Source organism: Schistocerca cancellata, chromosome 12 (genome assembly GCF_023864275.1).
Source record: "Schistocerca cancellata isolate TAMUIC-IGC-003103 chromosome 12, iqSchCanc2.1, whole genome shotgun sequence".
Taxonomy (NCBI): domain Eukaryota; kingdom Metazoa; phylum Arthropoda; class Insecta; order Orthoptera; family Acrididae; genus Schistocerca; species Schistocerca cancellata.
Window position 1 is genome coordinate 103,823,589 of NC_064637.1, and position 19,132 is coordinate 103,842,720.

The 19,132-nt window shown below is 43.9% G+C and overlaps 1 protein-coding gene across 1 annotated transcript in view; it reads left to right on the forward strand.

Moving 5' to 3' along the window:
• Nucleotides 1-19,132, forward strand: part of LOC126109566 (probable cytochrome P450 304a1) — a 97,885-nt gene that overhangs the window by 44,389 nt on the left and 34,364 nt on the right. The window contains exons 3-4 of the mRNA XM_049914588.1: nt 5,242-5,405; nt 11,095-11,379. Of these exons, the coding sequence (XP_049770545.1) occupies nt 5,242-5,405; nt 11,095-11,379 (449 nt within the window). The remainder of the gene's footprint in view (nt 1-5,241; nt 5,406-11,094; nt 11,380-19,132) is intronic.

A 19,132-nucleotide genomic window follows, 5' to 3' on the forward strand; every position in this document is an offset into this window, starting at 1 on the left:
TTGTGTTCACCACGGAGGCGTCGAACGCTTATGCGGCCATCACTCTAGGACAATTTTGCCACGCAGCACGCCACTGTCGGCGTTCACGTGCATATTGCAGTCCGCGGCGTTGTTGGGTTCTGGTCAATGGAAGCCGACGCAATGGCATGCCACTAGTCCAGTTCACAGAAGACAGCGTCGAACCGTCGACGCAGACATGTCCACTCTCGTTGTAGTACTCCAACGTCGCGCCAACACTCTGGACGAAGCTGTTCTGTCCGTTACGGGCAAGTGGGCATGATGACGGTCATCCCACGTGTGTTCACATTATGTTGTGTAACGCCCCAAGGACGGAAAACCCCAATTAACAAACTTGGTGGAAACTTAAAGTAGGGAAGCGAGTCATCTTGACAGTGACGGCAACTATTGACGATAAAATCTACACGGGTAATATTTTGATTAATACCTATATCATTCGAATACTGAAAATAGCATACAAAAAAGGGAGATAAAAGGAAAGGATTATCATAGATTCTTTACCAAACATCTATAGAATACAGAATGAGATTTTCACTCTGCAGCGGAGTGTGCGCTGATATGAAACTTCCTGGCAGATTAAAACTGTGTGCCCGACCGAGACTCGAACTCGGGACCTTTGCCTTTCACGGGCAAGTGCGCTACCATTTTTTTTAATCTCATTTTGTTCGTTTTCGTTCGTCGTATCTGTTCGGGGCGGACGTCGCAAGACACCCGTTTCAGTTCATCGTTGATCCATTAACTCAGTTTTTTTTATTACAGAGGCAGCTAACCCTCTGACCGAACACGCTGAGTTACCGTGTCGGCACCATCTGAGCTACCGAAGCACGACTCACGCCCGGTCCTCACAGCTTCACTTCTGCAAGTATCTCGTCTCCTACCTTCCAAACTTTACAGGTTCGCAGGAGAGCTTCTGTAAAGTTTGGAAGGTAGGAGACGAGATACTTGCAGAAGTGAAGCTGTGAGGACCGGGCGTGAGTCGTGCTTCGGTAGCTCAGATGGTAGAGCACTTGCCCGTGAAAGGCAAAGGTCCCGAGTTCGAGTCTCGGTCGGGCACACAGTTTTAATCTGCCAGGAAGTTTCATCTATAGAATAAATTCAAAATCATATGAGCGAGGGTTAAATCTAAGAAAGTAATTAAGTCAAAGATAACATTTACAATGGAAGAGAGTTGTAGCCGCATCGAAAAGGAAATTCAATGCGACTACAATGCAACTCCGATATGGAAATGGTCAGTTAGTTAGTTGCTCTTGAGTCGCTCTAGAGTACTTTTGCGATAGTTGTCTGGATGCAAACACTATTAGATTGTTTCAGTTTCGGAAGTTTGATAATTCTTGAGGTGGAGACTGAAGCACTGCTCAGTATTCGACTGATGAAAGTTTATCTTTACTGTTCTCAGCGCGACGGTATAGTAAGACGAGCGTTTGACTTCAATTGACTGATACTGGTTTATCGGACTTAGCCTTCGTACTGATGAACAGTTACAAACCTTAAGAGCAATGGATCAACGACAGAGAAACAATTCGTAGTCTTGAGTAGGACACAAAAAAACGAAGACGGGAAGAAAGACGAGTACGCCGATTAGTCAAAAGTTGTCGTCAGCGTCACGGTTACCGAACTGAAGTTAATCTTGAATGATATATCGGTGTGCGTGTGTTGTAGGGACAAACAATTAATTACGGAAAGAACAATAAAATCTGAATCAAAAGATAAATCTTACGCGTCGCCTGACTCATTAAACGGACAATACAATGTGTATTAACGCAAGTTGATTGACTCTTTAAACATTTTAAGTGACTAAGCGGTTACATGAATAATGGACAGTGAAAAGTGATTAGTTTAAACCAGTATTACGGCGTATAAAAATATTTAAAAAATAAAAAACATTAACTCCAACATACACTACTGGCCACAAAATTGCTACACCACGAAGATGACGTGCTACAGACGCGAAATTTAACCGACACGAAGAAAATGTTGTCATATGCAAATGTATAGCTTTTCAGAGCATTCACACAAGGTTGGCGCCGGTGCCGACACCTACAACGTCCTGACATGAGGAAAGATTCCAACCGATTTCTCATACACAAACAGCAGTTGACCGGCGTTGCCTGGTGAAACGTTGTTGTGATGCCTCGTGTAAGGAGGAGAAATGCGTACTGTCACGTTTCCTACTTTGATAAAGGTCGGATTGTAGCCTATCGCGATTGCGGTTTATCGTATCGCGACATTGCTGCTCGCGTTGGTCGAGATCCAATGACTGTTAGCAGAATATGGAATCGGTGGGTTCAGGCGGGTAATACGGAACGCCGTACTGGATCCCAACGGGCTCGTACCACTAGCAGTCGAGATGACAGCCATCTTACCCGCGTGGCTGTACCGGATCGTGCAGCCACGTCTCAATACATGATTCAACAGATGGGGACGTTTGCAAGACAACAACTATCTGCACGAACAGTTCGACGACGATTACAGCAGCACAGACTATCAGCTCCGAGACCATGGCTGCGGTTACCCATGACGCTGCATCACAGACTGGAGCGCCTGCGATGGTGTACTCAATGGCGAACCTGGGTGCACGAATGGCAAAACGTCATTTTTCGGATGAATCCAGGTTCTGTTTACAGCATCATGATGGTCACATCCGTGTTCTGCGACATCGCTGTGAACGCACATTGGAAGCGTGTATTCGTAACCCGCCGTGATGGTATGGGGGTGCTATTGGTTACACGTCTCTGTCACCTCTTGTTCGCATTGACGGCACTTTGAACAGTGGACGTTACATTTCAGATGTGTTACTACCCGTGCCTCTTCCCTTCATCCGATTCCTGTGAAACCCTAGATTTTAGCAGGATAATGCACGACCGCATGTTGCAGGTCCTGTACGGGCCTTTCTGGATGCAGAAAATGTTCGACTGCAGCCCTGCCCAGCACATTCTCCAGATCTCTCACCAATTGAAAACGTCTGGTCAATGGTGGCCGAGCAACTGGCTCGTCACAATACGCCAGTCAGTACCCTTGATGAACTGTGGTATCGCGTTGAAGCTTCATGGGCAGCTGTACCTGTACACGCCATCCAAGCTCTGTTTGACTCAATGCTCAGGCGTATCAAGACGGTTATTACGGCCAAAGGTGGTTGTTCTGGGTACTGATTTCTCAGGATCCATGCACCTAAACTGCGTGAAAATGTAGTCACATGTCAGTTCTAGTATAATATATTTGTCCAATGAATATCCGTTTATCATCTGCATTTCTTCTTGGTGCAGCAATTTTAATGGCCAGTAGTGTAAGTTGACAGCACAATTTCATCCTCGCTATGCACGATGTGAAAAACGACCGTAGTGATGAAATCAAGAATCAAGATTTTATTTCATCACGGAACTAACCGGGCATAAAAATAAAAATAAACGATTGCAGTTCACCAGTTCGCACAAGCTGAGAAGACTGCTAGGACAGGTAACAGAATAATTCTAAACCACGCGAGGAATTGTGTTCCTACGAGAGCTACAGGTTCTGTTCCACGTCATACCGCCGGGGACGAACCTGTTGTACTGACAGCTCATATTTGTTTCTTTCGAATCTTGAACCTTTGTGAAATTTTTAAAATGTTTGTTGTGGCCATTTATAAGCGTGTTCAGTTGTGCTATGTTATGGTCGGTAAAGTTCTGTTAAGGCAAAGTTTGCGCCTTCGCTGCTCATCAGAGCTAAGTTCCCAGCGGGACTCATCGTTGAAGAGAACAGTCCTGCAGTGAATACGATTCCAGGCCGAAGTCGTGTCTCTCTGGGAGGTCTTCACGTCTTCGCTGGTCATCGGGGATCAGTTCCCAGTGGGACTCATCACTGAAGAGCACTCTCCTACAGTCAATATGATTCCAGGCCAAAGTCGTGTCTCTCTGGGAGGTCTCCACAACCCATCTTTGCTGCTCATCGGAGCTAAGTTCCCAGCGGGACTCATCGTTGAAGAGAACAGTCCTGCAGTGAATATGATTCCAGGCCGAAGTCGTGTCTCTTTGGGAGGTCTTCACACACGACTTCGCTGGTCATCGGGGATCAGTTCCCAGCGGGACTCATCACTGAAGAGAACTCTCCTACAGTGAATACGATTGCAAGCTGAAGTCGTGTCTGGAGACACACCAGACAGCGGTGTGGTACCAACTTGACTTTCGCTCACCATACGGCCCGACAATCAGTAGCAACGGTCTTGAGTTCCATTTCTTGTCATAGCAGGACCCTTCGGTTGTCACCTGCGGTACCCATGCAGCACAGTGGTATGTCTACAATAATCTATGTCCCGTTTTGTTGCCCTTCATGTCAAGATATCCTGGGCTGGCGAGTGCTTCTACTGGTCGTCTTCTCGCTTGTCAAACAGTATCTTGACCAGCAAGATCGCCGGATCTCTCCTCAGTTGCGAATTTTTGGAGCATTATGTGCAGAGTCCTCAAGCCACCTCGGAATTTTGACGACCTAACGCCCCAACTGGACAGAATTTCGGATAATATCCCTCGGGAGGACATCCAGCATCTCTTTCAATCAGTGCCAAGCCGAATAACTGATTGTATAGGGGCCAGAGGTGAATCAACGCATTACTGACTTGCTCAATTCGTGAAACTCTTTCTCTTGAATAAATTATCCATTTTTTCTGGAATTGTAATCATTTGTGTTTCTGTACATGTACATCTACCGATTTCCGTCGATTTTGGATAATTCTTTAGAGGCCGTCATTTATTGTCTTAGAGTGTGTTAATAATAACGAAATTCATATACAATTTTCACTGTCTCATTTACTACACTATTTCTCTGAACATCACCTCATTTGATTCAGTTACATTTCATTAGTATTCTTTACTTTTGTTGCTTTTCATCTCATAATTTGTTTTCAGGACACAATTACAGTTCGTTCAAGTGACTTCCAGCTCCTTCCCGTCTCTGACCTAGTTACAATGTCATCGAAAAACTCAGTTTTAACTTCTTGTCCTTCTTTCCAAATTTCTGTGTGGTTTCTGTTACTCGTTGCTCAAACGGCTTGAATTACGTTGGGGTTGCGGTATGACCGTGGCTCTCTACCTTCTAAGCTACTTCTTTCCTCTCGTTCGATTCTTGTAACTTATAACTTGTAACTTACGAATCGAAACCATCCGCCTAAAGTGTGCAAAGGCCTTTTCTTTTTACTGAGAACGAGTGCGTAGCAACTAGCCTGCAAGAAACAGTCTGCCCGTTCTTCCGCAGGCATCTTCTTCACGGAGGGCCCCCACTGGTTGGAGCAGAAGCGCTTCACGCTAAGGAACATGCGGGACTTCGGGTTCGGCCGCCGCTCTGAGAGGCTGGAGGCGGAGATCGCGGCGGAGCTGCGAGACCTGGTGGAGCTGATCCGTGGAGGCCGCGAGGACCAGGTGCGTCTGTCTATACTGGCTGTCTGCCTGTCTAGCTGCCCAGGTACTCAGCTGGGCCCATCTGCTGCGACTCTAGTTGAAGCCCAAAGTATTTCATGTTGGACCTTAACTTTTCCCGGCGAATTGAATGTTCAAATAACTTACGAGTTTGCTGCCGGGTGACGTCGTCGACCACCGCCGATATTTCGACAGGAGCACACCCTGCCATTCTCATGGGGACAACTGCAAGGAAGAAGCAATGTGCAAGGGAATTTAATTCCTCGGTTCACAGAGGAGAAACAAGGAAGATACCACACACAGCACAAGTACAGGGTTATTACAAATGATTGAAGCGATTTCACAGCTCTACAATAACTTTATTATTTGAGATATTTTCACAATGCTTTGCACACACATACAAAAACTCAAAAAGTTTTTTTAGGCATTCACAAATGTCCGATATGTGCTCCTTTAGTGATTCGGCAGACATCAAGCCGATAATCGAGTTCCTCCCACACTCGGCGCAGCATGTCCCCATCAATGAGTTCGAAAGCATCGTTGATGCGGGCTCGCAGTTCTGGCACGTTTCTTGGTAGAGGAGGTTTAAACACTGAATCTTTCACATAACCCCACAGAAAGAAATCGCATGGGGTTAAGTCGGGAGGCCATGACATGAATTGCTGTTCATGATCTCCACCACGACCGATCCGTCGGTTTTCCAATCTCCTGTTTAAAAAATGCCGAACATCATGATGGAAGTGCAGTGGAGCACCATCCTGTTGAAAGATGAAGTCGGCGCTGTCGGTCTCCAGTTCTGGCATGAGCCAATTTTCCGCGGGCTACGCGTGAAACTTGCCCGCACGCGTTCAACCGTTTCTTCGCTCACTGCAGGCCGACCCGTTGATTTCCCCTTACAGATGCATCCAGAAGCTTTAAACTGCGCATACCATCGCCGAATGGAGTTAGCAGTTGGTGGATCTTTGTTGAACTTCGTCCTGAAGTGTCGTTGCACTGTTATGACTGACTGATGTGAGTGCATTTCAAGCACGACATAAGCTTTCTCGGCTCCTGTCGCCATTTTGTCTCACTGCGCTCTCGAGCGCTCTGGCGGCAGAAACCTGAAGTGCGGCTTCAACCGAACAAAACTTTATGAGTTTTTCTACGTATCTGTAGTGTGTCGTGACCATATGTCAATGAAAGGAGCTACAGTGAATTTATGAAATCGCTTCAATCATTTGTAATAGCCCTGTAACTGTAGAGTCAACACACAACCAAAGATAACCAACATCAGAAATATCGAAAGTGACTATTAATCAGCAGGTGAGGTAGCACTAATTCTGTCCCTCTGTTTTTAAATGAGAGAGAGAGCGCCTGATTCCAAGCAGATTTCAACAGCTTCCCAATAGCTGGACGTGCAAATCAGAATCTCCGTGTTGGTGTATTCCATAGGATAACCGGTGTCAAGGCAATGTTCTGCAATAGCGGATTTACTCGGCTGTTGTAAGCGTGTGTGACGCTTATGTTCAATACACCGATCTTCCACAGTCCTGATTGTCAGACCAATATATGACGTGCCACAACTGCAAGGAATACGATAGACCCAAGCCTTACACAAACCAAGATCATCTTTTACTGACGCCAACAGGGCCTTAATCTTAGAAGGCGGTCGAAAACCACATTTCACATCATATTTCCGCAAAATACGGCCAATTCTGTTGGAAATGCTTCCTGCGTAAGCCAAAAAGGCCGTAGACTTAGGTGCCTTCGTTGCTATCGTCACTCACCCGTTGCACAGAGGGCTGATAGCGCAACGCACGTTTGATCTGCCTCTTACTATAACCGTTCTGACGAAAGGTAACTTCGAGATGTGATAGCTCAAGCTGCCAAACTTTCAGGGTCTGAAATAACGTGGGCCCTGTGAACCAAGGTGCTGGATGTTGACAACTATCAGTTCACAGATATAAGTCAGTGTGAGTAGGCTTCCTATAAACAGAATGTCCCAACGTACCATCAGTCTTCCTTCTGACCAACACATCAAGGAAGGGAAGGCATCCATTCTTTTCCACCTCCATAGTGAACTGAATATTTCGGTGGGTTGAATACAGGTGTTCCAAAAACCGGTTTAAATTCTCACTACCATGAGGCCAAACAACAGAAGTATCGTCTACATACCTGCAAAAACATGGAGCTTTCAAGGTCGCTGACTCCAATGCACGTTCCTCAAAGCCTTCCATAAACAAATTGGCCACAATAGGTGACAACGGGCTTCCCATTGGAGGTCCATCAGTCTGTTCGTAGTACTGACCATTGAATAAAAAGTAAGTGGAAGTCAGCACATGTCGAAACAAATTTGCTAACTCGACACCAAACTTAACCTCAATCAGAGAGAGGAACGCAAGTGAAAAGAGAAACCACATCAAAACTGACTAAAATATCAGAGTCATTCAAACTCAATCCCTGCAATCAACATAAGAAATCTGCAGAGTTCTTAATGTGGTGTTCACACCTACCTACCAGTGGGCTCAACAAACTAGCAAGATGTTTAGCTACACGATATGTCGGAGCACCAATATTAGAAACAATACGCCTCAACGGGACAGACCCTCTATGGACGTTAGGGATGCCATATAATCTATGTGGTACAGCACAGTAAGAATTAAGACTCTGGGCGTGGCAGCGGAAGTAGCGCAGTCCCAGCGCGCAATGGCGGACCAGAAGCTGAATTCTGTAGCGGATCGCGCTCTGTTAAAACTAGAGCGCGATCCGCCGCGGCGCCTCGTGCAGCGGCTAAGTCCCGTTCAAGGTCACCCGCCAAGATGGCGGCGCACACAGCAAGACAAAGGACTTTTCTTCAGTGCCCATTGCAGTCTGCAGCATTGGTGAGTTCTGGTCAATGGAAGCCAAAACAATGGCATGCGTGCCACCAGTCCAACCCACAGAAGACGAGGTCGAAAATTCGATGCAGGCATGTCCACACCTGTTGCAGCATTCAAACATGGTGTCAACACTGTGCACAAATCTGTTCCATCCTTTACAGTCATGCGAACAAGATGGCGGCTATTTCGCCCTGTGGTCACATCCAGTACGCTTTCGTCACTGTGTACCGCCCTCTTATCTTCACTGAATCCACGTACGCCACATTGCTGAAGCAGCATGCCATGTATGAGCCGCAATGATAACGACAGATCCATCCCCCATACACCAATCATTCTGCCCCATTTGAATGCTCTCACTTGCCGAAATTCCACGCTGTCCTGTCGACGAAGAATAGTTGCACTTGCTTAAATGTTTTCACTTTGTATGATGGCTGCTCACCGATTGAGTGTTGCGTAACACTGATCCGCCCGGTCATACAAAAGAGGCCGCTATTGGGCCTACATGCACGCTACCCAAGTGTTGCAGACCAGTACTTCTGAGTGTTTCATTATTTTGCAAACAGTAATGTGTACCCTTTCCACCTTTCAACCTTACCTTCTTTGCTTAGTACTGCCTTTCCATCTGAGCTCTTGATATTCGCCGGCAAGTGTGGCCGAGCGGTTCTAGGCGCTTCAGTCTGGAACCGCATGACCGCTACGGTCGCAGCTTCGAATCCTGCCTCGGGCATGGATGTGTGTGATGTCCTTAGGTTAGTTAGGTTTAAGTAGTTTTAAGTTCTAGGAGACTGATGACCCCAGATGTTAAGTCCCATAGTGCTCAGAGCCATTTGAAGCATTTTGATATTCATAGAGTTGCTTCTCTTTTCTCCAAAGGTCTCTTTAATGTTCCCGAAGGTGGCATCTATCTTTCCCCTAGTAATGCATGCTTCTACAGCCTTGCATTTGTCCTCTTGCATTCCACTTTCTGCCAATCTCGTTTCTTTGGGCGTCTGTATTCCCTCTCGCCTGCTGCATTTGCTTTATTTTTATATTTTCTCCTTCAATTAAATTTAATATTTTCTGTTTTGTCCGGATGTTTCTACTAAGCCTTGTCATTTTACCTATATGATCCTCTGCTGCCTCCACTATTTCATCTCTAAAAGCTGTGTTAATCTTCTGCTGTACTCACTTCCTTTGTTTCAATCAAACGTTTCCTAATGCTCCTTCATAGACCTTAAATAATCTCTCTTTCCTTCAGTTCATCGAAGGCGCATCTCCTTAAATTCATACCCTCTTCCAGTCTCTGTAGTTCATAAGCAGTAAATTATGGTCAGAGTCCACATCTGCCCATGGAAATATCTTACAGTTTAAAAACTGGTTTCAAAGTCTCTTATCTTACCATTATATAATCAATCTGGAACCTTCTCGTATCTCCAGGTTTCTTCCATGTCTATAGCCTTCTTTCATGATTCTTTAACCACACGTTAGTTATGGCCGGCCGCGGTGGCCGAGCGGTTCTAGGCGCTTCAGTACGGAACCGCGCGACCGCTATGGTCGCATGTTGGAATCCTGCCTCGGGCATGGATATGTGTGATGTCTTTAGGTTAGTTTAAGCAGTTCTAAGTTCTAGGGGACTGATGACCTCAGATGTTAAGTCCCATAGCGCTCAGAGCCATTTTGTTAGTTATGATTAAACTATACCTTGCGCAATATTATAGCACGTGGGTTTCTCTCTAATTCCTTTCCCTCAATCCATGTCTTCCTAAACCGTTCGTTTCTCCTCCTTTTCCTACTATGGAATTCTAGTCTCCCATCACAATTAAATTTCCATCTCCATCTAGATAATTTCCTGTACCTCTGCATACATTCTTTCAATCTCATCTTCAACTTCAGAGTTAGCCGGCACATGAACGTGTACTGCTATGTCAGGAGTTGGCTTCATGTGTGTTTTCGCTACAATAATTCACTCACTACGCTGTTCATTTTTTATGTTGATAACCCAGTACTGACCCAAGTTGAAGTTTTGTTCTTCGTGCCACTGCACTTCACTAATGTTACTTTAACCTGTTTCCCTCTACAAATTCTCTAAAATACTTACCCAATTAAGGTAACATTCCACACTCCAACCTGTAGTGTGCTAGTTTCACTTGTCCTGATGATGACATCTTCCTGAGTAGTTTTTGTAGATCCATCTTATAGATGTGGAACTGTGGCTGATCGGTAACACAGACAGAGGATACCAACAGCCATAATTCTTCATAAGAATTTTATTAGTTAAGCAATCAGTTTCGCTGCTTCATAAGCATCTTATTCAGGCCCCTTCTGACATACACCTTATAATAAAGTTGATTGCAGAGTCTATCATTCCTGGGTGCCCAGCCAGGTGCAGTCATATCTGTTGATAGTGGTTGTTGCTCTCATTAACCTAATTTTAGGTTAATGACAACAACAACTGCTAGCAGCTTTATTAGAAGGTGTATGTCAGACGGGACCTACACATGACGCTAATGCAGCATTCAGATGGTTGCTTAAATATCAAAATTTCAGGTAGAATTACAGTTGTTGATATCTTTTTTCTACGAAACCCTCTTGAGTAGCCCCCGACAAGAGATATGAATGGGGACTATTTTACCTCCAGAATCATTAATCCATACAGTAGAGCTGCATGGCCTTGAGAAAAGTAACAGCTGTAGTTTCCCTTTGCTTTCGGCTGTTCGAAGTACCAGCACAGCACGACCATGTCAGCTAATGTTAGACGCCCAGAAAAGTCTTTCGTATGTGTGTTAATATCAGACAAAACAATCTGGGCGTGTCTCCCACGATGGTACAAGTGACGCTCTGTGATGTTTCGGCAGGTGGTGGTGCGGCCGTCGTCAGGAGCGCGTAGCGTGCTGCTGCCGGACGTCCTGTTGCCGGTCTTCGTGAACGCGCTGTTGTCGGTGTTCACGGGTGCGCGGTTGCCGCGCTCCGCAGATGCTACGGTGCGCCGTCTGGGGCACGCAGCGCTGCAGTTCCAGAGGTCCAGCGATGCCACAGGAGGCTTCCTCACACTGCATCCCTGGCTTGCGTGGCTGGCACCGCGACTCTCCGGCTACAAGGACAATATCCAGGGCTCCGAGAAGATGCGCCTTTTCCTGGAGGTGAGCACGGCTTCTCCTAGGGGCAGTTTACCCAAGTTGCACATTACAGTCCATTAAAATTGAGAGTTGACGTTTGTCACATGCTACTACAGTGTTGCCACATCGGTTGCCGGCAACCGCGAGTTATGTCGGAAATGCGAGATCCTCTCTTGACAGCTGACTTTAAGAGAACAGTGACTAAACCGCAGCAGACGAGTTTTGTAGCCCTGAACTTAAACGCAAGTCCTAAGTTACCCACAACCTAGGTAGAAAACGGTGGCCAACAATCTGCAGCAGCACTAACATCAAGACCGCTTTGTTCATGGCGATTAAAGCTAACCTCTCAGACAAACTCAAGACAGGAAAAATTCAGTTTCAGCACGAAAAGCAAATTGTAATTTCTCGCTGTCATTGGTTACCTGGGCCTATTATCCCACTAGCTACACAAACTGCCAAGATACCAACCAATGACCAGTGCTGCATGGGTGCAGGTTATAGGCGACATAGGTAGATTCCAAAGGAAAAATGAATCTATTAAAAAACTAAAAACCCGCCTCGATTGCAAAAAAAGCACCTAGTGTTAACCTAGGTTTCGGCGTAGATAACTACACCTTCTTCAGAACAACACTGGCAATGGCCCATTGAACATAGGCCGATGTGAGGTGGAGTGTACGCCATTAAGTAGTGGTTTTGACTTTGTACATATGTACTGTCTGTGTTTTCCTTTTCTTTTTCGTTTATAAATGTATAGCTATGGTGTTCTTTTAATCATTGACAAAGGTCTTCTTAGGCACTTGTGGGTTTTATTGTTGTTCTGAAGAAGGTGTAGTTCTCTACGTCGAAATCTAGGTGTTTTTTTCGCAATCAAGGCGGGTTTTTAGTTTTTTAATATATTAACCAACGATTGCTGACGCGCTGCAATGTTGAAGGTTCTGAAAAAAGAATCAAAGGAAGAAAAATAGGAGTAAATAAAAAGTTAGTATCATGATTAAAGTGTTGTGGAAAAGAATAAAAAATTACATTTAAACCAATTAACTGCATATAAATAATAATCAAACTCTTTTGATTAGATTTGGAAATAAAAAATCGCCATAGTTGACGAGATTCAGACCTATGACCCACTGCACTTCAGGTTACCATGTTAACTGAGATACGCCACAACACTGCGTGAAGCGCTTATATTAATTATCACTGTGGTGCTGCAGTCGGAATGATGAACTGCAGCCTTCAAAAATTTGGCTTTACACAATTACATGAGAAGCGTATCTAATGTAAGCTGAGCTCTGTGAATATCGTAACTGTGTATGAAACACTGTATCACGTCTTGTGCGGAAGTATCCAATAATGTCTGATTAGTTCTGTGTATGAAAGGTCCGTATTTCATTAGCATTGTTGTCTGTGTGTGTGTGTGTGTGTGTATTGTGCTTGGTGTAGTTATCACGTGTGACGATAATTACATGAGAAGCGTATTTAATGTAAGCTGAGCTCTGATTATCATAACTGTGTATGAAACACTATATCACGTCTTGTGCGGAAGTATTCTACCGTATCTTCCTTCGCCGTCGGCGTTGTCGTTGTTACCGTGAGACACCGTTATACCAAGAGGAAAGGCGCGTCGATCTTAGAGCATGAGATATGATGACCTTAAGCCATTGACAACACACAACGGTTACGGTAGCACCTGATTCCAGAATAGCTGCAGTAGTTAAGATCTACGAACTATCTTCTGTTGACCAGGTCCCCACAACTTAACTCGTAACGAGATCCCTTCAAAGCAAATTGTCATAACGATCGTCTATACAGGCTTCGTACAACGAGAAGAAATGTTACGGTTGATGGAATAATAACAGATACGACCAAACTGTCTCGTCTCTTCTGCTTTATTTAACATAACTTCGTTCACAGTTTCATTTCGCATTCACCACTCATTCACCGAAACCCTTTGATGAACAGTTTTGGTTGCTTAACACCAACAGTCAATGATAATGATACAGCTTTTCTCCTTTTTATAAATTGAAGCCCGCTCTCCGTGATATAATAAGAAAAAAACCGGTCTCAATACCGCGTCCCTCGTGAGATGCGAATAGACTTATCCCGGAATTGACCGCCCTGTAGGTGTACTCAATTTAATGACCACACTTCGCTGTCCGCTATTTCGCGTAACTGAATGTCCATTTGTTAGTCTGATTATACACTGTAGCTATTTAAAATTCGCCTCTATATTTTTCACAACGCACAATTAGCACTTCGTTACTTATTTGTTTTTTTTCTAAGAGTAAACGGAAAAAAGACGCCTATCATGGGCTTAGTCGACATAAAGCAAAACACCTTAATATGCCCAATTTCACCTCTTCTTATAGGATCGGCTACCTTACTCATTAATTTACTACATATTGTTTCCAATAACACTAAACAGGTATCGCCGTTATATTTTAATTGTATTCAAAAGCATGTTACTACTATTATGACCAACCAAATCGTCACAAATCGCGCGGCGTGCGTTTTTAATGATAACTTTACGCTATTCAATTAAATCGCGCGGCGTGCGTTTTTAATGATAACTTTACGCTATTCAATTTCCGTTACAGCTATCTTGACTCGTAATGTTACAGTATGCAATAATGTCCGATTAGTTCTGTGTATGAAAAGTATGTATTTCATTAGCATTATTGTGTGTGTGTGTATTGTGTTTAGTGTAGTTATCATGTGTGACGACATATGAAATAAAGTGCCAGACCCATGATTCGGAATCCAAACACATCAAGAAAGAATGCTGAACAAGGAAGTGGAAGTGAAGTGACCAACTGTTGTGACAGTTTCGAACAGCAAACAGTTCGGAGGTGACATTGAGAGCTGTGATTGGAGGAAACTAGTCCAGCACGTAATGTGTCAACTATCAAATAATTTTAATCACACCATAGTCGCAGATGCCTACAGTAATAAACATACATGGCTGCCAACTACTACGGACTGTCTGTAAATCGTCATTATTATGGAATTCATCACCTTAATTACAGAGTCACAGGAAGTCACTAAACTAATGGAAATAGACATTTTACAATTGATGTTTTAAAAAAATCGAAAAGATACTTTTTACATTTCGTTAATCATACGGTACTAAAATCTTTTATAGATTGTAAACCTGTCTCCAAATACTAAAGGCGTATTTACATTGAGTTCGAAACACGTTCTGCAGCATTCTTCACAACATTGTTTGCGGCTATAGTATGTGTCATGTTGGAAGGTGGCCCTGTTTTCAGCCATTCTGCGCGTCCCCCAAAATTAACTGCTAGTAGCCAATAGCATTCATTCTCTTTCCGAGCGGCTAGCCGCGAGTTACAGACTGGACTGCGAAGATGTCCCTCCCATGTGCTGCGCTGTTGCCTTATTTTTGCAACAACGCAGTTTCATTCACAGAGCGACCGAATTATTCATTCAGATGTCGATGTTACTTTCTTGTAGCAGTATAGCCGTGTATGTGTGTCTGTAAACGCTTTTGTGTGATTTCCAAATCAAAATGTCATGTGACGGCAATAAACGTGAAGTTCCTCACAAGCAACTTTAATTAAATTGCGTACCTAAGGAGTATCGTATTAGTCGTGCGACAGGTGTCGTGATTTCCTGTCAGAAAGATGTATGTATGTAGTAATCGACGGAAAATCATCCAGTAAAACAGAAGTGACAGAAACAATATCTGGCGTTTGCGAGGAAGTGTTATAGGCACTCCTCTGTTGCTGATCTAATAAACGATTTAGGAGACAATCTGAGAAGCCCTCTTACACTGTTTGCAGATGATGCTGTGATTTACCATCTTATAAAGTCACCGGAGATTAAAACAAATTAAAGAACCACTTACAGAAGATATCAGTGTGGTGACAAAAGTGGCAATTGTCTCTAAATAATGGAAAGTCTGAAGTCATCCGCATAATCACTAAAAGGAATCCGCTAAATTCGGTTTACAGGATAAAACACACGATTCTAAAGGCTGTAAATACAACTTAACGCTTAGGGATTACAATTACTAATAACTTAAAATGCAACTATCACATGAATAACGTTGTGTGGAAAGCAAATCAAAGACTGCGATTTATTGGTAGAACACTTAGAAAATGGAGCAGGTCCCCTAAAGGGACTAGTTACACTATGCTTTTCTGCCTTCTTCTGGAGTACTGCTGTCAGGTGTGGGATCCACAGCAGATAGAATTGATCGAAAAAGTTCAAAGAAGGGCAGCTCGTTTTGTATTTTCGCGAAATAAGGGAAAGACTGCAAAAGGATATCGCACGCGAATTGGGGCGGCAAAACAATGGCGTTTTTCGTTGTGGGCAGGATTTTCTCATGAAATCTGAGTCGCCAGCTTTCTCCTCAGAGTGTAAAAATACTTTGTTGGCGTCCACCTACATACGGAGGAATGTTCATCATAATAAAATAAGAGAAAATAGAGTTCACAACGAAAGATACAAGCGTTCGTGTTTACTGCGCACTGTTCGAGAGGGGAACGGTAGAGAAACAGCTTGAAGGTGGTTCTATGAACGCTCAGCCAGGCATTTAATTGTGAATTGCAGATTCGTCATGTAGATGTAGATGCTTCACAAGCAGTCGAGGAGGTTTATAACTTCTTCAAATTTGAAGCTGAAACCGATGCTTCTATTTTTGACATATTCAAGACTCAAGAAGAATTGCAGAAGCGAGTATCGGCAAGAGAACTGTACAAAGAATAGTAAACAAAAGTGTCGGAGCTGTACACAGAATGGTGAACAAGTGTGTGAGCTGTAGAAAACTCAGGAAATTTTGTTTTCATGTCACATGAAAATCATCGAAGTCGCAAGAAGGTTGAAACACAAATAGATGGTTTTGACAACAACGTTTTAAGGCGCTCCGTGTTTGAAATGTACATTACTGGCCATTAAAATTGCTACACCACGAAGATGACGTGCTACAACGCGAAATTTAACCCACAGGAAGAAGATGTTGTGATATGCAAATAATTAGCTTTTCAGAGCATTCACACAAGGTTGGCGACGGTGGCGACACCTACAAGTGCTGACATGAGGAAAGTTTCCAACCGATTTCTCATACACAAACAGCAGTTGACCGGCGTTGCCTAGTGAAACGTTGTTGTGATGCCTCGTCTAAGGAGGAGAAATGCGTACCATCACGTTTCCGACTTTGATAAAGGTCGGATTGTAGACTACCGCGATTGCGGTTTATCGTATCGCGACATTGCTGCTCGCGTTGGTCGAGATCCGGTGACTGTTAGCAGAATATGGAATCGGTGGGTTCAGGAGGGTGATACGGAACGCCGTACTGGATCCCAACGGGCTCGTACCACTAGCAGTCGAGATGACAGCCATCTTATCCGCATGGCTGTAACGGATCGTGCAGCCACGACTCAATCCCTGATTCAACAGATGGGGACGTTTGCAAGACAACAACCATCTGCACGCACAGTTCGACGACGTTTACAGCAGCACGGACTATCAGCTCGGAGACCATGGCTGCGGGTTACCCGTGACGCTGCATCACAGACAGGAGCGCCTGCGATGGTGTACTCAATGGGGAACCTGGGTGCACGAATGGCGAAACGTCATTTTTCGGATGAATCCAGGTTCTGTTTACAGCATCATGATGGTCGCATCCGTGTTCTGCGACATCGCTGTGAACGCACGTTGGAAGCGTGTATTCGTAACCCGACGTGATGGTATGGGGTGCCATTGGTTACACGTCTCTGTCACCTCTTGTTCGCATTGACGGCACTTTGAACAGAGGACGTTACATTTCAGATGTGTTACTACCCGTGCCTCTACCCTTCATCCGATTCCTGCGAAACCCTAGATTTTAGCAGGATAATGCACGACCGCATGTTGCAGGTCCTGTACGGGCCTTTCTGGATACAGAAAATGTTCGACTGCAGCCCAGCCCAGCACTTTCTCCAGATCTCTCACCAATTGAAAACGTCTGGTCAATGGTGGCCGAGCAACTGGCTCGTCACAATACGCCAGTCAGTACTCTTGATGAACTGTGGTATCTTGTTGAAGCTGCATGCTCAGCTGTACCTGTACAAGCCATCCAAGCTCTGTTTGACTCAATGCCCAGGCGTATCAAGGCCGTTATTATGGCCAGAGTCGGTTTTTCTGGGTACTGATTTCTCAGGATCTATGCACCCAAATTGCGTGAAAATGTAATCACATGTCAGTTCTAGTATAATATATTTGTCCACTGAATACCCTTTTATCATCTGCGTTTCTTCTTAGTGTAGCAATTTTAATGACCAGTAGTGTATATGTAAGGAAAAGTGTAGTGACTACCATACGGAAATGAACGCTGCCACTTTTAAGAAGTGAATCACTACACACTTCATGCCATACCTAGCTTCGAAGTCAGTCATTGTAAATACTGTGCCAGTTATCATTTAGCTGTTATAGAGGAATGACCAAGTGCGAGCACCAGGAAAGGGGATATTGTGCTCTGGCTAAAAAATAAAAATATTCCGGACAATATAAGCCAGACTCGTGCTGAACTCCTGCAGCTCGTTAATGAATAAAAGTTATTCGACAGAATATAGAAATTTTACTTTCTTGCAAGCGAATGTGGTCATACAGTTTTTGAGTTTACCCGTCCATTACTGTCAGTAGAACCCGATAGAATTAATTTACTCTCAGCTTACAAGCTACGTGGGAAAAAAAACATACAAGATAACAGACACGGGTCGGCTTTTGGTTGCAGCAATGGACAGCATTCCACTTCAGCGTGCGCACACTGAGTTTGCCACGCTGAAAAGTTTAAAAATAAAGAGTTTCACAGGGAGGTGAAGATTGATAAAAGCCTTGAACGTATCATCCCAAATTTACCATCAGATGGTTCTGGCATGGACTCAGACAGTAGATGACATTACGATGTTGACTCTGAAACAGAGTAATGATCTTTCGTGGTTTTAAAGGCTCGTGGTTTAAAAAGATTTTTGTCAACATATCATTTGCGTACACTGTACATGAGAATTTCCTTTTATTGAATAGGAATATGTAGCCTGTGAAGTATTATGACTATACTGTTCAACACATTGCCCAAGGAGAAGTTAAGCTTTCCCCAGCCCCTTGTATTACCTGCGAGAATGCGGCTTGATAAATTCGTCAAAAACTCCAGTATTTCGACACACAAACCCCTGTCATTTTCGTGGCACGAATTTGAGAATGCCTTAAAATGAAAGGGAGGATTACCTGTCGAGATATCGGTGGTTTTCGACGTTATCGGTCAGCATTCCGCCGAGTTATTCACAGAAGATGGTTGTTAGTTTGTTCAATGGATCATAAATGTATTCTCCGACTGTAATGTTGAACGAGTTAGATTAAACTCATAATGCCTGTTGACACCGAAAACTATGATAATATACTGACAGTTTCTACGATAGTCTTTTGCACTAGTGTTTGCTACCAGTAATTCGTTTTTACGCATAGTGATTTACACTGAACAGCAGTGAAACACTCCCGCATATGCACGTTATACACATTTCAAAATTATATGGAATAGAAGCAGTTGTCAAACAAATATGACTTTGGTTTGAGTTTGAAGTTTATTTTGTTACGTATTACATTTTTACTTATAATACAGTCCAAATCGAAAAAAATGGCAATTATTGCAACTAATTTCGACGATCTTGTCGTTAGAAAAATCCTAGTTTTAAGAAAAATTGTTCTTGATGTCTTCACAAAGCCGTATCAGTTGCTCTCGCCTTCCGAAATCACACAGACAATTGCTGTGGAGCTGTGGACACAACCT